General features: G+C 32.2%; 2 protein-coding genes across 2 annotated transcripts; one reads left to right on the top strand and one right to left on the bottom strand.

Annotated features, from left to right (window-relative positions):
* Window positions 1-270: 270 nt before the first annotated feature.
* Window positions 271-2,191, bottom strand: LOC134727902 (galactose-specific lectin nattectin-like). Its single transcript, XM_063592299.1, has 3 exons — window positions 2,101-2,191; window positions 1,386-1,559; window positions 271-506 (listed from the first exon to the last, which is right to left on the bottom strand). Exons 1-3 carry the CDS (start codon window positions 2,189-2,191, stop codon window positions 271-273), a joined length of 501 nt encoding a protein of 166 aa, XP_063448369.1.
* Window positions 2,192-8,041: 5,850 nt separating this feature from the next.
* On the top strand, window positions 8,042-23,093 carry LOC134682075 (anti-sigma-I factor RsgI6-like). The gene is made up of 13 exons (XM_063541678.1): window positions 8,042-8,253; window positions 9,822-9,970; window positions 10,524-10,616; window positions 11,354-11,516; window positions 12,536-12,620; window positions 16,189-16,347; window positions 17,841-17,896; window positions 18,117-18,254; window positions 19,651-19,822; window positions 20,349-20,456; window positions 20,815-21,030; window positions 21,566-21,767; window positions 22,990-23,093. The coding sequence occupies exons 1-13, from the start codon at window positions 8,072-8,074 to the stop codon at window positions 23,025-23,027; spliced, it is 1,761 nt and encodes a 586-aa protein (XP_063397748.1). The 5' UTR covers window positions 8,042-8,071; the 3' UTR covers window positions 23,028-23,093.
* Window positions 23,094-24,487: the final 1,394 nt, after the last annotated feature.

Here is a 24,487-nt window from a genome sequence, read left to right as displayed (position 1 = left end):
CGGCCTCTAAACAAAACGTGTACTAGTTCAGTAAAAAATGACGCCACACGTAATTCAAAAACATATCAATGATCTAAGATAAAAAAAAAAAAAAAAAAAATACAAGACTTACAAAGGTAAGAGGCTTCTGACTTTGAACAGCCACAAACAAGTGCATGGGTTCAGAATAACTGTCGTTATGTTTGAAAGCAGATGGGTATATACCATGTGTATGTCTATATTACAAGAAATAGATGTAACAATGTAACAGTCTTCTTATTTCCTCTTGCCTTAAATGTAAATTTCACATAGGAAGTTTGCTACGTAATCAGGATTTACGTTAGACCAGTGGCCACCACCCTCTAATACATTCATCACTATATGACCGTTCTCTGGATCGTTGTCAGGTTGACGTTGGTTCCAGTTGCTGAATTCCATCTCGTTCCCATCGTCATAAAACCACGAATCCTCAAAATGTTCAACCTCTTTGTACCCTTGTATATGAACGATTTCGGCTGGGAGCCAAACTATAATGTAAAATTGCTTTAAGTTCACAAACAGAGTTCTCTTTACAAACCCCTCGTTCTACTGGAAAAAACTTTTATCATTTAACGCACATTTTCTATTAATCAGGAGCATCTAAAGAATTTAGTCTTTGCAATTTAATTTGAATAACTATACTTAGAAAACAAATGGTCGTAAAGGTTGTTCTTTACAACAACCAATCGAAGGAATGACTTTTAAATGAGTATTGGTTTCCTTTATCATAATTCTACACCTGCAACTGAAATATGTTTCGTATGTTAAGTAAATTGATTCATTTATAATTTCATGAATATGGATTTGTATTCTAGATGTTGACCCTTCAAATCAGATAATCATTTATAGAATATTTCTGAATATAATTTAATTTTAGATGCAACGCATCTTATGATTGGCTGACAGTCGTTTGTTTAACAGCACGTAGAAATTATTTTATCGTGTGACCGTGAACGTTTTTCATGATTTACTTCGGTTTAAAATGGAATTTAGAATTAAATTATAAGCAATGATTGTATTTTTTGTTCTGTTTATTCGAAATAACATAAACAATTTGGTGCACACTTATAAATAACGAGCTACGCAGGTTATTCAGTGTCAATGTTTTTCTTCATAGACAGAAAAAATATAACAGTCATTCCTTAAATGTGAACCTTTATGCACATATGATTAAGAGATGAACATACCAATCATATACCAACCAATCAATCAATCAATTAATTAATTATTCAACGAAGACCGAGTATCCGAAATAATTCCAAGGGCAGCGATCGAAACAAAATTAACCAATAGGTCACGTCATACGAACATTTATATCATCTATTAAACGCAGAAAGTCATGCGCTTATTCATTCTTATAACCATACCTAAGTACTGATTTACATGTTCTTGTTTGTCATTGCTATCAATCTTGATCAGGGTAGCATTTTGCTCCAGACAAAATACAACTGCTGTACCGTGATTAACCAATGTGTCAAAGAATCTAAAACAGGAAACATTACTGTATTTATGGTAAGCATCTGGACATTCATCTGTATCAGCTGAAAATAGAGAAACAAAATAAAATGTCAATTTTTCTTGACCAATTGAGATGTCTTTCTTTTTGTTATGTAAAAAACATGTTCCAATAGACGTGGAATGTATCGAAAAATTCTAAAACACACAAACAACTGTTAAATTATGATAAAAAGCAACAAATTCGCTTTTTACGAGTTGACCTTGACTTTTGACCCTGTGACCTTTGTGAAGATCAACAATACACAATGTCATTGCAAAAGACCCTATGGGTTTAGGACTTTTGGTTCAAGATAAAAGCTAATTTTACCTTTTCAAAACCGTTAACGGGAGTTTTGCACCTTGAGAATATGTCAAATCTCTTCCGTCAAAATGTACAAAAAAGTTGTGCCTCAGTCACCAAAACATTTTCTACTGTTTACTATGTCTGTAAAATGAACCATTTTTGAGATATCGACCAAAAAGTTGAATGGTAAAAAGTCAAGGTCAACCTTAAATACCTTTTAAACACACTAAAAATCCTTTAAATAAGACCCAAAACACATAATTCGTTATCTGGGACATAACCTTGAGCTTTGACCTTGTGACCTTTGTAATTAAATTCTTTGCAGTTTTCTAAACATTTTCTACTGTTTACTATGTCTGTAAAATGAACCATTTTTGAGATATCGACCAAAAAGTTGAATGGTAAAAAGTCAAGGTCAACCTTAAATACCTTTTAAACACACTAAAAATCCTTTAAATAAGACCCAAAACACATAATTCGTTATCTGGGACATAACCTTGATCTTTGACCTTGTGACCTTTGTCAAGGTCATAAGTCCAAAATATCATTGCTGAAGACTTTGGTTTTATAGTAAAAGCTGATTTTGTCTTTTCAGAAACCTAAAATAGGGTTATGCCCCTTAGAGAAATCTCTTTGGTTTTAAAAATGGGAAAGACCTTAATAATTGTTGTTGGAAAACAAACGATATAGGTCAAATGTCAAAAACAAGAGTACACAACATCGACTAATGTTACTTTCTAATGTTTAGGGGACGACATTCTGATTTGTCATACTTCGATATGAGAGTCACTGATGAGTCTTATGTCGTCTTACGTACTATTGCAGTGGTCTCGCGGTGTTTTGTTGGACGAAATATTTATTATAACTTTGAATACTAATATTTTGCCGGCTTAGATCCATTTTTTTCTTTTTGTACATAAATATTTTGTAGGACTAAGTGTTCATTTTCATCTTACGTTTGACATGATAATATTTTGCAGTTCTTACCGGGCTGGCAGGTCATTCAAAAGTTTCAACTGGCTCTTCACTAGTACAAAATTAATTAAATTATTTACTTAATTAATTACCACTACAATAGGACTTTGTTTTGGTGGTAAGATTCTGCAATACCATCACTCGACCGTTGAAGGCTGTTGAATCCAGTATTTTTTTTTCTTTTTCTAAACAATAATTAATTAATAACTTTCTCTAATATGTGCGTTTACCTGCAATGTAAGTGACAGGTTTAATGTAAACAGCACCGGTTATTATATCCGCATCGTCTTTACTGGTAAAAACATTTGAGTGACAAAAGCAATCTCCATCATAGTATGATGCACTTCCGGTCGCGTGTTGCCAAATACATTCACGACCACATTGGATAATAGTTGATGACTTTAATGTTCTCGTTATGTTCAAGCTGAATTTGCAGTCATATTGGAGTTGTAACTTTACATTTCTTGTTTCTGAAAAAAAAATAAAAAAAATATGCACAACGAAAAAGTTTAACACACATTTTTTTTTTATTGAATGCCAAAATGGTAGTGTTATGATATAAACGACTAGGGTCATGAGATAACGGTCATAATAGTCGAAAAAATAAAGCTGTGACCTGTTAAAATGTTAGAATAACAACAGAAATAAGTATTTAATGATAAGTTTATAACAAAGTCGCTAGTCTAGATAATATTTTGCAGTTCTTACCGGGCTGGCAGGTCATTCAAAAGTTTCAACTGGCCCTTCACTAGTACAAAATTAATTAAATTATTTACTTAATTACACTAACACATTTTCTTTTTAAGTATTCACATTATGCGTTCATAACGCAAGACATACTTTTCATTTTACTTGAAAAAATCAATTTTGAATCAGTCAACGACATGCATGGTTCAAAGTTTAATACCGATCGCAACTATCACGTGTTTTTATGAAGTCAGTCTTCAACCCTGCGTCTTATTCCTTCAGTTATTTTTTTTTAATTTTCTGATGTTGTCATGGTTGTAGCTGTCGTCCACTCTGCGGAAATATTTCTTCTAACTGGTGTCAGTTTTTTAATAGTGGTTCGACTGCCTGAAGATAATTGCATTACATATTTTGCCAATTCCGAGACTTGAAAGATATTTGTTGACAATTTAATATATATTTTGTTATTGATAAGTCTTTGTTTAGTTACAAGGGCTATAACTATGGGCACATTTGCTTACTAAATAGTAATTACAAACACACATCCATGTTTTTATGATGTAACTTCTCTCCTGAACATATTATGTCGGTACAGAATCAAGTTACTGACGATTAATCATTACTCGTAGGATACCAGATTTTATTACTTCGTGGAATACGGATATTCACTAAATGGTCAACGAAGTTACAAGGCTTTTATGCAGAATTTGTAAATCCAAGAAATCAAATATCCACGAAAATGCAATCTTTCTTCAAACAACGAAAATGTGTTCACACGAAAGAAAAATAAATCTACAACATTAATTAGATATGCGAAGATGTGGCATGAGAGCCAATGAAACAACTCTCTATTCAAGTCACAATTTGTAAAAGTAAACCATTATAGGTCAAAGAACGATTTTCAACAAGGAGCTTTGGCTACGATACGATGGAAGTTATTAATGACCTTGACCTTTACAGCCCTTGGACGGTCGTTGCGGCTCACACCGAACATCAAGCTTTAAGAGTCACAAACATGACCATGATGACTGGTGTCAATCATTGAAGATTCTTGACTTGAGACAGGTGCAAACAAATGCAGCGGGTTTAAATCTTTTAAAAGGAAACAACCTTCACCCTAATCTGAAATAATGGTGTAACATCACATAAAAAAAAGACACACTATGAAATATCAATGGAAATGGCTTTACTCCATCTAAAGACATTTGAACACAAGCGAACATATATATTGAACGATTACGCTATTTCTAAAGTTTAAGATGTTTGCTACTATGCTTCAAAATAACAATCTTTTTTAAGGCTCCGTGTTGCAGGCCGTACAATGACCTTTAATGGTTTACTTTTTTAAAATGTTATTTGAATGGAGAGTTGTCTCATTGGCACTCACACCACATCTTCCTATATCTATAGTAAGTTTAGGAAGAGAAAAGCAGGGATAATCGGGAACAATGTTTAATGGAACTAAATAGATAACATCAGAGGACTCCGGATATTTGACAAAAAGGATAAAAACAAGAGAGGTTAACATATTTTAGTACTGTTTTTCTTAACCGGATAATCTAGATAAAATAGCGAAGAGATAGTATATAAAACTATAGTTACAAAATGTAGACCACATCCTTTATGCTACACATTATCTTTGTGTTTGTCCCGATTAAGGTCCGTGTTTTACGTTTGTCTAATGCATATTATTGCAGATCTTTAACTTTTCTGTTTGATAAATTCTTTTAGTGTACATACTCGAGCCGATTAAGCTCAGCATTTGACATTGTCAACTGTATTTTTTAAGCTTATCAATACCGTTTTATTACTGTTGTGTTAATGCTTATTGACATATTCGACAGTTCCTTTTATTAGCATCGAATCTTATTATTTCCAAAACTTAAAACAAATGCTATTACCGATAGAAAAGTACAAACATATATGATATGTCATTCAAGTAGGAGGAGACCAACTATCTCTAGTATATAATTTGTGAGTTGATTTAATATGTTTGAGTATACCGCAAGCTCCAGTGGGGCTTGGATGATGATTCGGTATTTTTGGCTTATCTTTATTATGTTGTTGACCTTTCCCAAAGAAGTAGTGTTTTCTGGCCTTGTTTGACTGAGGCTATTTGATTGTCTTGTTTTTGTTTTCTCAAAATCTGCTTGGGATATTTCAAAACATCAACGGCAAATGAATCACAAAATTAAACACTAACAATTGACAATATCCAGTTTACTGTAAAGGAACATTTAAGAAACACAATAAAAGCATACCTGTTGTATGTACGGCTAATAACATCATAAATATTCCTGATCGTAAACAAACTACTAAAATACTTTTCGTTTCCATATTTCATTAAGATTTACCATGATCCGCCAACACTTAGGTGGTATTAAAAGTTTAGTAAATGAAATCAAATATAAATTAATGGTACTAAGCAGTAAACAAAAAATAAATTTATCAAATAAAATAATAATATGAAAGGAAAGCAATTAAGGAAACCTAGTCACTAGAGATTGCTTCATTAACTAGAAAATAGATAGCAATTGATTCCTTTTATTCAATTTCTGTTTAAAATCAACGCATCCATCAATTGATTTTTTGTTACTTTCTGTATCTATAACATTTCTAAGTAGAATACGAACAGTTAACTAAGTTATTCAAACTTTTGCTATCTCGAGTACGAAAAATGGACATTCAATCACGTGTTTGGAATACAATAATAATTCCAGTAAATACATGAGACAGATTATTGATTCAAATTGTGATATCAAGTGTCAATTACTGTTCAATTAATTCCGAAAGTCATGAAATCAAAATATATTTCAGATGTAGTCAATGATATATTTAACGTGCCGGTGCCTTCCTTTTCTGTGTGTATGTCTAAAGTCAATAGACTGTGATTGAGTGGTTGTATTTTTTGTGCTTTTCATCGGTTGTGCCGTTACTGTTTTGGCCTATATTAGGAGAGAGTTGGCCCCTTCAAACATTCAAACAATGATTTTTAGTAGCTTAACGTCCAGTGGCAAATAATTCATGCATATTCATGACGATTGTTTTTTATGCAAATTGCTATTAATAAAACCGTTAGTTTTCTCTATAAAATTGTTTTATTTTTTTATTTCCGGGCAATTTACAGTCAGCTGTACAGTATATGATTTTCTCATTGTTGAAGTCTGTGTGGTTGCTTATTAATGTTCAACTTTGAAATGATAAGTATTTGCTTCATATTACGTTTATTAAACTTTATTGGGGCACTAGCTACGAGATATATAAAAAAAATCTAAATTTTGATATTTTTTTGTTAAATTTTTAAGGAAAGTAAAATTGTGATTAATAATTCGCTTTTATCATTTAAAATGGTTCAATTTTGTTAGAGCTACTAAACATTGATAATGAATTATTCACTTGCAAGTGAAAAATTCGACCTCATTAAAGCCGTATTCATGTGAACTCCAATTTAACTCCGTTGAAAGAGATAGAATATGCATACATTGCCTGTGTATGGTTATTTAAAGGAAAAGAATGTCAACATTGAAAGTGAAACAAAGGTAAATAATTTGATGGACAAATTCGACCCACAAAAAATCTTTTTTATAAAGGTAAAAACGACGATAAATTTCAATTTATAAAACAAAACTCAACAAATCTATAAAAAATCTAATTTCAAGGGTAGCTTAATCTATTTATGTATATGTTTATGCGTACATCGTTTATACGGTCATAGAAAGTTTACTCTATAGTTGATTAGATGGCGTCTTGGCTAAAATTCTTACGAAACTTATTGAGACATGTCTTGTTAATTGTTTATTTTATACTGTTGATAGTTTGGAAACTGTTTTACATTAAACAATTTAATAGAGTTTGAGTCAAATCGGTGAGCATGAATTTGGCAGCTTTAACGAAATGAGTTGAAGATTTAAACTTATTTGCACCTTGAGAAGATAACAAGAAAAAGTTGATGCGATTTCAATTCTTTTTTTATAAAGAGAATACTAGTAGATAACGGTTATTCAAAAGAACTTTATTTTGAAAGAAATATCAATAGCCAAGTTTAAATCTGATATATCTAAAAATACCCATAATAAAGTATGCATTAGCGAGATAATTTCTTATATTAATAAGCCTTTTATGTCTCTACCGACACTTTCATGGGTGAATTAAACAATTATTCAAAAACTATTTACGACCAAATGGAATAGATATATCAGCGATTTCTAAATATAAAAACTCACTGAAAAAAATATATTTATCCCTATAAGATATTAATATCATTTAAATATTGATGAATAGGCTAGTTTGGTTTCATTCATTTGAAGGGTTTGAGCTTTTGATTTTGCAATTTGATAAACGGCTTCCCGTTTTGAATTTTCCTAGGGGTTCGTTATTTTTGTTATTCTAAATCTTTCAATACATATCGAAAACGGTATTACGACACCATTTGTAAATGCAATTCTAATAGGGCCTATATCTGAAGTAAATGTCAATATGTGACTGATCTCTCTATTCAAACTTGTTACTAAAGTTCAACAGATCAAGCACGAAATTTTGATAAGACAAGGAAGTCTCGTCAGAAAATCACAACTGCGCAGTCTGATCAACATGTTTATAGACCTTTTAGTTTTTGTTACGTTATACAACGTAGTATTTTCAGCAACAAATCTTATAGAAAATGGAGACTTTGAAAATCCTAATACTATAGATCCTTGGGAATGTTTGGGTTGTAAACCAAATGGATTAAGGAATAGTTATAGTGGAGATTGGAGTGTGATGGTAACTCAAAGGTAAGACCGTAATTAGGTTTTTTTCTTAGTCCACTTATCAAACCCGCTGTCAGAACGAAAAATGCATGAAATAAAACTGTTGACGATCCTTGTCACGCTCCTTATGGAGATAATTCTTAATCTCCGTTTACATTTGTAATCTTGATTTGTTCATTTGGTATTCTATATTTAAACTTAGGTAAACTAATATTACCTTAATTATAAAGAGCGCATCACTGTTTTAAAATTTGTTATTCTATATTTCAATTAAACTAGTAAGAATGATTGTAGGTTTAAATATTTCAAAAATCATGTAGCCCTTTCATCATCATATTTTTATGTAAACTGCTTTTCGTTTTAGTTAGTCCGCCAGAACGACAGGTACACAAAATTAAACTGCGTCCAGTTTGACAATCACGGTTACGCTCCTTTTGGAAACCAATCTATTATTTCAGTTTCTCTTTGTTATCTTGATTTGGTTTCTTTTGTATTCTATATTTGAACTTAGGTAAACTACTATCACCTTACAATTAGTTGATGTTCTTTCACTAATAATTCAAAATTTTGTGAGTATGTGGAACGCATCTATCCCATCGAACTAGAAATAAAGGCTACTACAGATACAGTTAAGTAGGCCTCAAATCTTGACTTACGTCTAGAAATTGACAATGAGAGTCGGTTAAAATAAATCTTTACGACAAAAGAGATGATTTTAGCTTTCCAATTGTGAACTTTCCATTTCTAAGTAGTAACATTCCAGCAGGACCTGCATACGGGGTATATATCTCTCAATTGATATGATATTCCCCTGCTTGCATTTCCTATCATGATTTTCTTGAAAGAGGGTTGCTGCTCACAAGGGAAGCTATTAAACCAAGAGTTCCAACTGGTAAAGTTGAAATCATCCCTTCGTATATTTTGTACTCCATCACTAGTTGGTTGACCTTTATGGAATAACCGATTCACAAATGATATCGGTTATGTTCCTTACGTCGTAACTACAATCCCCTTCCCTTTTATGAATGAGACCTATCAAATTGGACTATATACCGAATGTGTTATCACATAAGCAACATGACGGGTGCCACATGTGGAGCAGGATCTGCTTACCCTTCCGGAGCACCTAAGATCAACCCTAGTTTTTGGTGGGTTTTGTGTCGTTCATTCTTAAGTTTTTTATGTTGTGTCATGTGTACTATTGTTTGTCTGTTTGTCTTTTTCATTTTTAGCCCTGGCGTTGTCAGTTTAATTATAGATTTATGAGTTTGACTGTCCCTTTGGTATCTTTCGTCCCTCTTTTAATTATAGAGAGCGCATCATTGTTACAACATTTGGTCATTGAATTAAGGAAAATTGAGCCTTTTTTATTTTTCTAAAAGCATGTAACCTTGGCTGCTTTCTTTTTCAATGTAAACAGCTGTTTGTGTACTTGATGTTTGTAACAAAATTTGCATGTAATACATAGTAATCTAAAATCAGAGACAAAACTTAAATTTTGTCTCTATTTTGACAATTCAAACAGAGAAAATTATACGTCATGCATCGTAAAATGATTTTTTACATTACAAACTTTTTCATCTCATTTTCAGGGATCAAAGTTTTTCGGCTTTGACACAACGCATCCGAAGCTCTGGAGGAGAAAACTATGTATTTAAAAGCTACATCAAACTTCTAAAGCTAGTTAGAGGAACTATGTACACAGATATTCACGTTTATGTGAAGTACACCGACCGTTATGGTAAGATGTTTCTCATATTGTAATATAAGAGCACCAATATCAAGTTAACCGATGTAAACGATGTCATCAAACAATCTCAGGTTGTTTTACATTATAAATGAGAAACACCGGTTAACAACCGGTGTACACGACGTCAACTTACAATCGGCTTTTACTATGGCAACGTAATAACAAACGCATTGTGACAAAAATTACGGGGAAACCACACGAAGTCGTAGGTTGTCTTAACTCTGTATGTTACAAGACTGACAAAATGATTATTTGCATACAATAAATAAAAGCAACAGTAGTATCCCGCTGTTCAAAACTCATAAATCCATGGACAAAAAGCAAAATCGGGATAACAAACTAAAACCGAGGGAAACGCATTAAATATAAGAGGAGAACAACGACACAACACCGAAACGCAACACACACAGAAACGGACCAAGCATCATACAAAATCCCATAAAATACCCCATATCAGCAATTAGCACGAACAGTAAATTTGTATGTTTGACATTACATCCAAGTTGTAATTGCCGTTTTTAAGCAAAATTTAAACATTTTACAGGAACATATATTAAACAGAGGTTTGTGGATTATCCAAAAATACAGATAGGATTTGAATGGACCGAACTTAGTGGAGATGTATATATACCAAATGGTAAATATTAAATAAAGACTATTATACAAAATTAAACATACTGATACAACTGTTATCTATTAATTAAATGAAGACTTATTTAATTATAATAAATTAATTTCTAAGAAATCTGTTCTACGAAACCTTTCAAATATTTTGTTAAACTTATCTTTTTTTCCCTGCATTTTCCCCCTTCCAAACACTGTTCTTTTCTCATGCTTAAAAGTGGAAATATGACCGGAGGTCTACAAAAGGTTTCCTTTTTACAATTGTTATAAATAATACTTCAATAAATCATAGTTTGTAGTTGATCGATTGATTGTACTCTAAAATTCTTGTCCAATTGACCTAATTGATTTCAAAATGTACTTTTGTATTTCCTATTTAGGGTCTTAAACACTATTGATGTGCAATTTTCTATTATTCTGTAATGCACTGAACACATTTGAGGTTTCTCAGTTTATATGGTGTATAGTAGCATATGTTGTACCAAAGATATCAGTTACAGGATTCAGTTCTCTTAAATTCAATATATTATAAATGAACGGACTTCAGTTTTGCTGACAGAGTGTATTGATTTTTATCTAGTTATTATTTTACAAGAACATGCACATAAAAGTTTTTTGGGTTTCTTTTATGTTCAAAATTTCCAGGTATTTCATAAAAAGGATGTTACTATTGCCCTCCATTCTACAAACATGATAAGTTAGTTGTCTTACATGTACATGATATCTAACTGTAACATTACTCTGCTGCAGGTATTCAGTCAAACAATTTTAACGTGTCTATTGAAATACCAGAGCATGAAGTGGATTTTATGCTTGATGAAGCATCACTTACAGTATTACCAAGGAATTCTAGATGGAAAGCACAGGCCAACTCTGAAATTGATCGACTTCGAAAGGCCACGCTTACATTAACGTCAGTATAATCTGAATTTTATAAATTTGAAGGTTTTACTTTTACTTAGGTATGCATGATTCTGATATTGATCATGATAAGTTACGAGATGCATATTAAAATTAACGTCGGCATATTCCTGTCTGCAATGAATATTTTTTTACTATAAAATAGGAACTTCCCACAGAATACATAATTTTCCATAATTTATGATGAGTCAATAAAAAAGACATGTACACAAGACAAAATTTTAAACTGGTGCTGACATAAAAGAAAATTATAGGAAAACTTAACAATGATATCAAATACTAAAATAACAGGAACAGACATATTTTTGTAATGTATGCTATTACGAAGGTAAAAGGTGATTATCTATCTGTTTACCATGTTTACAAAATCGTAACCTTTGCCTGCATAACAGCCGCTAAGTGCAGAATAATTAAATGACATGTGTGTTACCTTACAGCATTTGATCATACAATAAAATCAATTTTGAGAACGTGCTGATAATAGAATTTATATAGTTAGGTTGAAATAGTTGTGCTTCTTAAGTAGTCTCTAAGCATGTATGCATAATATATCCAAAATTGTCCCGAAAAATACAAAATCAGAAAATAAACTTAACGGTATTTGTTATTATAAAGTATAAATGCATAAATAAAAAACAGTAGTGACAAAAAGATAATAATTGTAATTGCATATCACAAGATTTTTTTACACAAGTTTCACAACAGGAAATGTCTGTACCAATACACGAATATCACAATTGTTTTCGATTCGCTATTAGGTGTGTTTGAGCTTTTGATCATGCAATTTTATAAAGGACTTTCTGTTTTGAAGTTCTCTTGTTGGAGTTCGGAATTTTTGCTATTTTAATGTTAACCGATGACAGACAATGACACAACACTCAAAGCCGAATATTTAAATTCAAATAGTTTATTATTGTAATCTCTACAATTATGTTTCTATCCTAGAACTAAATGTCGAGGTACGTTTGACGACGTTTTCTGAACACTTAGACATTCATTTCTTTATTTTAGACCCGTTGCTCACCATACCAGTTATTACTATTGTCAACACAATGGCGGCTCTTATTGTATAGATATCAGTTATATGTACGTCGAGGTAATGTGATATAGTTCGTTAATATACAGTCGTGTCATCAAAATCCCAAGAATACCAATTTGTGTGGCTTTCGTGGGTAAGGGGGAACCACGAACTTAAATGTTCAACGAATTACAATTTTTTTTTAACAAATGTATGAAGACTTGCCAAAACGACGAAATTAAATATTCACGAATATGCAAGTTTTCTTCAAATCATGAAAATGGGTGACCACGTAAATACGAATCCACAGTTTAAGTGTTAAGGTTTCAAATCGTATTCTGGTTAATGGACCGTTTCCATTTCGACTGTATACTATTAGACAATAATTAAAAATTGCTATGTTTAATACCATTCGATTTAAGGTACTGTCTTAAACAATAGAATCAGTCTCAATATAGCACAAGTTATTACAATTATTTTCTTATAAATGTCGATCTGATCTTTTATATCTTATCTTTTCACTGATCCTACATGTATATATTAAGATATAACAGATAATATAGGCAACAGTGTAACAAACATCTCTTCCTATAACAAGCTATCGGCTTAGTAAATACACGCTGTGACTAAATCAGACTAACACGGAATCCTTTTATATCTTTCACATGTTTAATCCAATAACTCACAGTTATTAACAGTATGTACAGTTACAAAATACCCACATTGGAAAAATCCGTTTTTTTTCTTTCTAGTTCAACTGATAATACTTCTATACTTCTGTTACTACTATTTTTACAATGATAATTATCCATAAAAACCATATATATCAAAATCATAAGAACATTCTAAATCTAGAACAAACTATAATTAACTAGAGAAATGATAAATAATATTTTTTTAGGGTAACAGGGTAAATTCCGGAATTTGCCAACCTTTCTTTAATTAACATAAATATACACAACTACTTTCACTATCCATCTATAATATTCTAGCATGATTCATTCACTATAATGCAATTAACAACGTAATATTACATACACAATGTCAAATAAAAGTCCAATGTCTTATAATTGCGTACTATTCGCAACACAAGTCACAAATATCAAAATATGATGTAGGGTAGAAGATTACAAAATACACTTTCACATGGGCAATCGGAATAGCATGCACAAATCAACTAAGAGTTATTGAAAACAACTTAATGGCCAGAATCTATTGAATATGTCTGCCTCAGTGATAGAGTGCGAACATGGTATATCTGAAAGCTACTTACTAAAATAAAGGGTCATAATTGATGTCTTTTTTTACATTTTAGAAAACAGTCATCAAAAAATTACTTTGACCAAACTAGCAGGTGTGCTGATTATATTTCTGTTTTGTTTTGAATCGAACAGTTATATAGATATAGGAAGATGTGGTGTGAGTGCCAATGAGACAACTCTCCATCCAAGTAACAATTTAAAAAGTAAACCATTATAGGTTAAAGTACGGCCTTCAACACGGAGCCTTGGCACACACCGAACAACAAGCTATAAAGGGCCCCAAAATTACTAGTGTAATACCATTCAAACGGGAAAACCAACGGTCTAATCTATATAAACAAAACGAGAAATGAGAAACACTTATATATTACATAAACAAACGACTACTGTACATCAGATTCCTGACTTAGGACAGGTGCAAACATTTGCAGCGGGATTAAACGTTTTAATGGAATCAAACCTTCTCCCTTTTTCTGAAACAATATCATAACATCACAACATAGAAAAACACACGATAAAGTATCAATTGGTAAACTTAACTCAATCAAAAAACGTATGATTACACAATGAACGAATAAATTTGATCTGCGATATCTGAATACAAATGCACAGTTAATTAAATATTAGAGACAAACATTCATGACCAACAAGCTAACAAACAAATTCAAACAAAGCCATGGCAGGACATCACTGAGAAATATTTTACCAATCAAAATTCTCTTTAGAAAAAAAACGGTTTTAAAAAAATAATTATGATCTTGAAGTTTATACAAATTGAGTAAGAGTAAGTGAAAAATTAAAGATATTACAAATAATCAAGGCTGGTGTACAGACAAGATCCATATAAATAAAAAATAACAAAAAAGCATTTATTTTATAAACAGTATCAACAGGTCGAATTAACAAGCAAATACGATTTGAGAGTACTCACAGTTACTGACAGCTAGTTAAAAGCCAAAACCAATTAATAATAAAAAATCATGCATCATAGACTAAAATCAACTAAAACACATCCCAGGGATTAAGTATTTTAACGTCATTAATAGTCAAAGAAGACATGACTTGTGCAATGCCAAAAATAAATGTATCAAAGCCATGGCAGGACATCACTGAGAAATATTTAACCAATGAAAATTCCCTTTAGAATATGTCCATTCTTTGGATTTGATTATCTCTCTCCCATCGATATTGGGTTAATAATTCACTATAAAATATATTTATTTTTCTTAATAGTTTTCCATTAGTAGGCACTATTGCCAGTTATATTCCATATATTTGTGCTAATTGAAATTAAGAGTGTTTATACTGTTTCGGTGTGATCTTAATTTTTTAATCATGATATTGATTGCTTTTATTGATACATGTTAAAATTACATTCAAAATTTGTCATATATATGTGAACATTTATTATTAATAAGACGTTTTTAATTCTACATTCGCGATATCTGAAATATGAAACCCATTGTAAGAAGACACGACACTAAGTAAGCCTCCTGTTTAGTTTCTAATAAATAAAAAATAAAATATTATATGCGAATTTGGAAAAATCCTAAAAAACAAACGAATTTCCCCAGAATTACCACGCTTTTATCGTAAATAGTACTATAAAATAACCTTTTGTCTATACGACAATTTCCCAATAAGAAAAATAACTCAATTTTAAACATTGACGCTAAAATAATACCATAATACAACTAGCGTATTTTCAAAATGTCTGGTGTACTAATTTAACGAGTTTAATGTTGAAACACAATATTTACATGTTCTGTGTAACCTGTCTCTACTCTGATTGGTATTCTTAAATGCGAATTGAGAGACACATGGACGATAGGTCTTACGATGGTTGGTGAATTGGTAGATTACACGAATAATGTTAACTCTATTTTAGCATCACTGGGAATATCGGTCGAGCTTAATGGTGGATTAATCCCTTGAACCCTAAGTTATTTCTAATACAGTTTCCCATGTTCGCTGATTTATTTTAAATTCGAAGGCAACAAAACATAGGTTCAACACAAGGGAAGTTTCAGATTAAAAAAATCAAAATAATACAAGAAAAAATTGGTAAATACTCCTTGTCCATAAAACGAAAAGACGGACAACGCGGTTAATGTTAAGAAAAACATTGCAGATTGAAAAACATGAAAATCATACAAGGACCTCTAGTAAAGTAACATTTCACAAACAAACAAAAATTGGACTCCGGGTGTGGACCAATTATGATGTTTGTCACAATTAAAAGTCGTTCATGAGTAGCATTCGAAAATTTCAATCATATCTATGTGAAACGGAAAAAAAAGCATTTATTAATTGTGAAAAATAGTTGTTGTTGGTTTTGTTTACCAAATTAGCAAAACCAGAAAAAAAATGCAATAACATTTCAGATTAAACAAAAAAGGAGTCAGTTTCCATTTGGTTCAACCATACAACCAGACCTGTTAGTAAACGACTCTCTCACTAACTATGGTCAGTTCATGTACGACCATTTCGAGATGGGAGAAATAGACAATGGAATACAATGGATAGACATGGAATCTGATCAGGTATACTACTACTTACTTTGCCTGCTGTTGCAATGATAACGACCCTCGAAAGCACAGTCTTCTTGAATGTGTAATTGACAATTTCTACCAGTGAGTTGCAACAATATTTGTTGTTGGGTATGGTTCTGAAGTCACAATAGCCAACACTGAATATATCAAAATACCAAAAAAAATGAAACAAGGCTTTTCTCTTTAATTCTTTAAAAGAGGGACGAAAGATACCAAAGGGACAGTCAAACTCATAAATCTAAAACAAACTGACAACACCATGGCTAAAAATGAAAAAGACAAACAGAAAAACAATAGTACACATGACACAACATAGAAAACTAAAGAAAAAAACAACACAAACCCTACCAAAAACTAGGGGTGATCTCAGGTGCTCTGGAAGGGTAAGCAGATCCTGCTCCACATGCGGCACCCGTCGTGTTGCTTATGTGATTACAAATCCGGTAAATAGGCTAATTCGGTAGGTCAAACTCATGAAAGGGAAGGGGATTGTAGTTACGACGTAAGGAACATATCCGATATCATTTGTGAAACGGTTATTCCATAACGGTCAACAACTCGTGATGGCGTCCGTAAAATTTACGAAGGGATGATTTCAAATTTAAAAGTTTTCAGCAAGCAAAGTAAATATATTCTCATACTTTATATGTGTATAATGTTTTGTGAAGTGCAATTACGAAACACAACCTTATACAGTGTCAACAGGTGTGTTAAGTACTTACACATTGAAGGGTCCCAACGAAACGTTTAAATAAGAGAGTAATTACATAGAATGACACAATTGAAGCATTCTACAAACATGACAAATGAGTAAACGAGATTAATACATTTTTGGAATGCCTCTTTTACTATTATTGGTTGGAGGTGTAATGTTTAGACGTAAGACTTTCACATATAACTATGTGTTACATGTATGTATACGACTCAAGAAATAATATTGTTTGCATACCATACCTTGTTTGCACAGTGAACATGCAAACGAGGTCACAATTGTTATTTGCAATATAGTAAAATAAATAAACATAATTATCAACATAGGTTGTTAAGTTTCAAGTTGATGTGACCACTACTTGATTGTATAAAACAGCCATACTACACATTTTAATATTAGTTCTATGAAACCGTTAACATTATTTGGTCACAGAATGTCAAATATTTTAAGAACTATTACCTAAATGTGAAATCGTAACATCTCCACTGTTCAGTGAACCATGGGGTAAAGGGGTCAAACTTTTATTTAACAGATAATTGTCAAAGTTTTTATTGGAGTGAATAAGAGTTCTATTTTTTAAGTTGGTGTATCTTCAATAATCATAATAAGCAATCTTTAATATAACACTGGACAAACAAACACAATATCAGATGGGCCAGCGCGTCCAAAAAGACAGGAAACGACGAAGTCCAACTACATTTGTAAACTGATTTATTAAAACCTTTTTCATTATAGCATTAAATTATTGCATGCCGTTTTTTGGATTTTGCAGAGACAGATAGACAATGAAACATTAGTGCAAGCAATGCAACGTCTTCAAAATCATAGGTACGTAGTTTAAATGTCTTCCTTTTCAAAATAGAAATCTTAATAAATTCTAAACTATATCTAGAAACCGTATAATATTTTCCTCGAAATTTATAAATAGAGGAAACATAAGATGGAGATGACTTATCAAACTAATGTCTTGTAAGTGATAATATTTTATTGATATCTGTTTTGTAGTTTTATTTGTAATACAAAAGTGTTTTCTTATTTTTTCTTGAAGGTTAAAAAGATGGGGGAGTGGCTTATTCTCTGCGTTGAGCAAAAGTAATCCTGACTGGATATCTAAACTACCTCTTAGAGATATAAACCTTGCTATTCAAGATAGAATTAATTATATGGCTGCATTGTTTAATGGGAGGTACGTGAATAATTTCTTAATTCAAGACTTAGTTATTAATGACTTATACTGTCAATGAATGTTCTCACTTATATAACTTGACGGCAGTTTTTTATTTCGCAATATATGAGTTGAGGTAATATATACATTTGTTTGTTTACTCACAACTTATATTTCTGTGAAAAATTTAAGAATAAGAAGATGTGGTTTGATGACAATAAGACAACTATCAACCAAAGTTCAAATGGAATGAATGTAAGCAATTAAAGGCAATCGTCCGACCTTCAACAATGAAAATAAATATGTGGTCGGCTTTAAAAGACCCAGACACAAAAAAAAAAAAACAAAAAAAAACCATAGGCCAAAACAATTACGTTTTTATATTCCGTCTTTATCCTCGGGGAAAAGGGGGCAATTCCTATATACGGAATGATAGGATGTGCCGCTGGAATAGGTCACCTTTACACATTTTCAAGCTTGAAAATACATGAACAAAGAGAACACTAACGACTTAAATGATAACATAACCTGTTTATAAAACACAAATATGACAGACATGAACCAACGCCATCGCTCATCTTGACATATTCATTAATCTTTGACAGCTTGCACGAGCGATACTGCAAATAAACTCATAATAGGAATCAGGATTAACATTGTGTACGCCATACGAACGTTTTATCTACCAAAGACTAATCAGTGACATTTGAATATAACAAAGGAAAAGGCCAAAACATTACGTTGTTATACTCAGTCTTTACCCTCGGGGGAAAGGGAGCATTTCCTAAATACGGGGTGATAGGATGTGCCGCTGGAATATGTCACTTGGACACCTTTTCAAGCTTGAATATACATAAAAAGGTCGGGGAAACTATTCAAAATAGATGATAAGGTCAATGTAGTTCCAACGTTCATGTTACTAAAGGTTTATACATCTCCTGGTTACAACTTTTTACCCACATTCAAAAATTTAATTTTGGATGTAACGCGTCATCTGATTGGCTGACGTTATTTTGTTATGAGCCCATAGACATAATTTAGTCATGTGACCATGACGTCATCAACGTTTTTTCATGGTTTTCTACGGTTTAAAATGGAATTTAGATTTAAATTATAAGAAAGGACTGTAATATTTTGTCTGTCTATTCGAAATAACATTAAAAAAAAGGTGGTGCACACTGTTAAATAACCCGCTACGCGCGTTATTCAGTGTGCACCAAATTTGTTATGTTATTTCTTCATAGACAAAAAAAATATTACAGTTATTCCTTAATCAAAAGATTATCAGTAAGCAATGTTGATAAATTATTGTACAGTCGTCAACTATTAAATATTTATATAGCCAATGGACTAAAACTGCAGTACTACAAAACAAAATGTTAATGATATTATACATCTTGCAATGTATTGTTTTTAGTTTTGAAAACTTAGATGTGTACAGTGATGTATTACAAGATGATTTCCTGGAGATCTACACACAATCAGCAAATATTACACAAGAGTTATTCCTAAAAGCTAGACAAGGATTTCCACATGCCAGGTTGTTTTTAGATGAAAGGAATGTTCTCAATAGTAGTTTACACACAACAGTAAGTGTTTAATGGATTTTTTTACACGAAAACTAGAGAATTTAAAATATAAAAAAGAGCTCAGTCAGAAACATAGAATTTGGAAGAAGTTGACCAAGATCGTTTATAACAGCAATGTTTTTGTTTTGATTTTGTTTACTTTTATGTTCCTTTTTTTAAGCCTTTTGTAAACTGCGGATCTGCTGCAAATTAAGAATAGTCCGATTTCCTACAAGCAGTGTTTTATCTGAGATGAACATGTTTTCTTAAATTATGAACTAAATCTTTTTAACGTGTTTCAAAGATTCAATATTTATTTTGTAACGAGCTGTACATTGACAAAAATTGAAAATATAAATGGTTAATGTGTCAAAGTGACAACCCGACTAAAGAGCATACAACAACCAAAGGCCACCGTTGGGTCTACAATGCGGCGGGAAATTCCCACGCCCGGAGGTATCTTTCAGCTGGCCCCTAAACAAATATGTATACTAGTGCAGTGATAATGGATGTCCTACTAAACTCCGAATTACATTTATTTATCTAGGCATATGCTAATATGGCTAAGCGATTAAAGAGCATACATACTCCATATTATGGACTTGGTATTAAAGCACATTTTAACTCCAGTCACATAGACATGGATGCCTTAAAGGTAAGTCTATCGAACCTAGCATTGCAACTCATTGCTTAATATAGCTCATAAAAAAGAGTTTGGAGGTAGCACGAATTTTGCAGTCTGATCGTTGATTTATGACAAATTTAGCCTTTTTCGTTTTGTTTTCCTTTGGAAATGTTTTTTAAGCCAAACGTTCACCACATCTATATCTAGGCACGCGGACGCTGTTTCAAATCTTATATTACCTCTCGTTATATTTGCCGTGGTGGGTATAACGTGTTATCAAAAAGTTTTTCCTATGCTTTTAACAAATGAAAAAAAAAAAAAGACAGTAAATTTATAGTCATATTATAAATATATATATTATTTCATGCTTCACATTATTACTATTTAGTACAGAATTGATAAATTAGCTGAGGCAAGGTCACCATTGTGGATATCAAGTCTTGCATTTCATAAAGACCCTGTTTCCTTACGAGCCCAACTGTTAGATGATGTGGTGACTCTTTTATTCTCACGACCGGAAGTAGAAGGTATAATTTTAGACGACGTTTGGGGTCCGGAACAGAACAGTCAGGATGCAGCATTGGCAAATGGACAAAATTTACAGGTTTATCATTTGATTGATTACTTAAAAGTGAAAATAGCAAAATGTTACGTCTACTCTTTTGGTTTAGCATATATTAGCTAGAAATTTATTAGTTAACTTTTTATGTACTCAATCATAGTTATATCAAATAGAGGTGAAAGGCAGAGTCTTTTTATTAAACTTTTTTTTTGTATCGAGCTGAATTCGCCTGTTCAGATTTGCATGCATTCTGGGTTAAATTTTCAAAAAACGTTCACCAAAACGTTATGATTAATTTTGTTTAAACCGTTCTAAACAATGGAAATTCAACCAATGACGTAACGATATTTTCGTTTTGGTGTATCCATAGTTCTTTATATTTTGAAAAGGCGAATTAGTAACGGTAAAAATATTGTTTGTTTTTGTATTTTTTAGACGTTTACGAGAACAGCACATTTTTGAAATAGTATTACATTTTAGTTAATCATTTCAGAATATTTTATACATTGTTACTTTCTAATGAATTTCGCAAAGAATTCCATAAGAACCTGTTATATTATTATTTCATTGACAATAGTATAACCAAGCTGGACTCGTCTACCAAAACCGCTGGCATACCCATGAAACTCATCGTTTCACCAGTTCAGTGACTGTTCGTGCATACAAAGGAGAATATGATATCATTGTAAGACGAGGAAGAAATGGTCCAGTTGTTGGAACAAAGCATGTGACACTAGGAAATGGTGGACTTTCTCTGACAATACATGTCACAGGACAAGGTATATATAAACTCATCATAGATACCAGGCTTCAAATTGTGTATGCCAGATGCGCTTCTCGTCAACAAAATACTAATTATTGTCGCTCGAATCCTAAAATTTAAAAAGGCGAAAATAAAGTACGCAGTTAAAAATTAAATTGAGAATGCAAATAGGGAATATGTCAAAGAAACAACAACCCGATCATATAGCAGACAATAGCCGAGGGCCACCAATGGAGACACAGCGAAAATTTACCGCACCTGGAGATTGTCCCAAGCTGGCCGGCCCTAAATAAAATTGTGTATTAGATCAATGAAAATTTCAAAACACACAAATGAACCAAGACCATAAAATATGCAAGACCAACAAAAGTCAGAGGCTCCTAACTTGGGACAGGCTCAAACATGCGGCGGGGTTAACATGATTTTGTGAGATCTCAACCCTCTCCCTATACCTATAGTAAATGTAGAATAAAGAAAACACAAAGCAATATGCACAGTTACACTCAGTTTAAAAGAGTCAGGTGTCAGATTAGGTAACAAAAGAAACTAAGCAAAATGACAATGATATACAAATGAACAAAAGACTATTAGCAGCCACTGACACGCCAGCCCTTGGCCCCTAATCAAACCGACCGAAAGAATGCATTGGAAATCTTCAATTCCGAACGTTTAAGCTTATAAGTTTTTCCAAAGTCCTAGTGTGCAACTTTTAAACAACGATTTATAACTCATTGTATTCTAAGACTTTTAGACACAGGCACTTGTCTCAGAAAAAAATATAACATAAAGGTATATAGGGGGAAATCTGACAAAAGTGCCTATGCTTTTAGACCCTTGCACAAAGAGGTAGGTCAATTCATTGAGATGACCGTTATTTTTGTAATGAATTTTACAAATTAAGATAAAATATTGCAAATTCTCAACAAAAACGACACGATTATGACAAAGGAAATATTCCTTTTGTTTCCAAATAATTGGCCTAAGTTTGCGGAGTCGTGTTTGCATCTTATACACGAAATTGAAAGAGGACAATTACAGAAAGTACACTGTGGGGAAGTGATTACAGCTGTGAATAAGTTTTCTGTTAGAATATATTGAACAATGCAAAAATTAAAATTGCAAATTTGTCTTCCTTTCGTTGAATGAAATTGGCGGGAATAGAGTCCGTGCACATGTAATTTGTTTTGCATATGTCCTGACGAGAGGAATGAAATGATATTTAAACTATTCTTTTCCAGGGCAAAACTACGCTGTTTCGAATGTTGTATTTGGATGATAACAACATAATTGTAGATACAAAGGAGATAACATTGAATTCTTTGAAATAAAAGTACAAATTTCACTATGAAGATGCTTGATAAAAAAATCGAAAGAGATACCACACGAAGAACAAGTCCAAAAATACAGTTCTGCAAGAGTATTCTTATATCCGAATATGCTTTTGAAAATAAATAAAGAAACGATTAGGGTATATATGTCGACGAGACGGCAACCGAACGACAAACATATCTATAGTAAATACAATACAATATTTAAAGGCCTAAAGGCAAACAAAATTTAACTGACCTAGATTTGAAACAAAGGCGAAAGATACCAAAAACGGACCTTCAAACTCATATGTCGAAAATAAACTGAAAAATAAAAAAAATAAAAATACGATCAACAGTTCATTAAACACAACATATAAAACTACAGATTTAGTTACAAGATTCCGACCGAAAACTGTGAAATCAAGTGTTTTTGAAGTTTAAGGATTTACTTAGGTCAGGGTTTTGAATGTGTGTCAAATGTTCGGACTCCTTGGTGTTTTTCCATACATTCCAAGGTAAAATATTTTGCCCCATAACACCTATTCATCTTTTAATATAAGACCATATAGTTTATAAATGGTCATTTGTTAAAAGTTAAGCAGATTCTTGATTTTCTTTCTTTTGATTTGAGACCCAAATATTACCAATGCAAATATAAGGTAAAAGTCCGAGTCAGCCTTTTCCCGCCATACATTATAAATCAAATATCTCGAAAAGGAGCTCCATGACCTCTCAACATTTTTAGCTTATTTTGATCCTCAACTGATACTCTTCCAGTAAATATTATTATTTTCAAATTCTTGATTTTCCTAAGATCACCTAAGATCACCTAAGTACAGATATGTAAATCTTTAAGACGCTCCTGCTCCACATGTGACATTCGTCGTGTTGCTCACATTGCTAATATTAATATAGTGTAAAAGATACACTATTCACTTGCCACTATTCACAACGCACTATAACCCAATTAAAAGGCATTACTCTACTCACAAAAGCGAAGTTTATACACTGTGGATTCATTATTATTCTTTGGCTATCGCTTTTCGTTTATTTCGTGGGAACAGGTAAACCACGAAATTAAATGTGCAACGAATAGCAAATTTTCTATAGGCTTGTATGCAGATTTCAACAAAACCACAAAATTAAATATCCGCGAACATGTTAGTTTTCCTTAATCCACGGATATTGGTACGAACACAAATAAATAAATCCACAGTAGCCTTGTTGGTCGAGTGGATGCTCTAAACGTATCTTTAACTGGGTCAGTACCGTTCGGAGGAATATACAAATGTATGTCTCCGGTGGCACAAACAGCCAAGAAAGTAGTCATGCAAATGTTTGTATCCTGGTACACTTTGTGTACAGGCACACAAGCGATTGAATATAGCATGGGGCAGCCGAGATTTCACCTACTTTGAAATTTAGA

This window comes from Mytilus trossulus, chromosome 8, assembly GCF_036588685.1.
Source record: "Mytilus trossulus isolate FHL-02 chromosome 8, PNRI_Mtr1.1.1.hap1, whole genome shotgun sequence".
NCBI lineage: Eukaryota > Metazoa > Mollusca > Bivalvia > Mytilida > Mytilidae > Mytilus > Mytilus trossulus.
Note: the sequence above shows the minus strand (reverse complement) of the source record. Positions and strands in the feature narration are given on the sequence as shown.

Excerpts from the sequence above, each read along its gene's own strand:
- LOC134727902 (XM_063592299.1), bottom strand. The coding sequence starts at position 2,191 with ATGGTTCATTTTACAGACATAGTAAACAGTAGAAAATGTTTAGAAAAC. Across the intron at positions 1,560-2,100 it reads TCACAAGGTCAAAGCTCAAG|CTGATACAGATGAATGTCCA; the intron begins GTTATGTCCCAG and ends CTCTATTTTCAG. Across the intron at positions 507-1,385 it reads ACATGTAAATCAGTACTTAG|TTTGGCTCCCAGCCGAAATC; the intron begins GTATGGTTATAA and ends TTTACATTATAG.
- LOC134682075 (XM_063541678.1), top strand. The coding sequence starts at position 8,072 with ATGTTTATAGACCTTTTAGTTTTTGTTACGTTATACAACGTAGTATTT. Across the intron at positions 9,971-10,523 it reads GAAGTACACCGACCGTTATG|GAACATATATTAAACAGAGG; the intron begins GTAAGATGTTTC and ends AACATTTTACAG. Across the intron at positions 18,255-19,650 it reads GCTGCATTGTTTAATGGGAG|TTTTGAAAACTTAGATGTGT; the intron begins GTACGTGAATAA and ends TATTGTTTTTAG.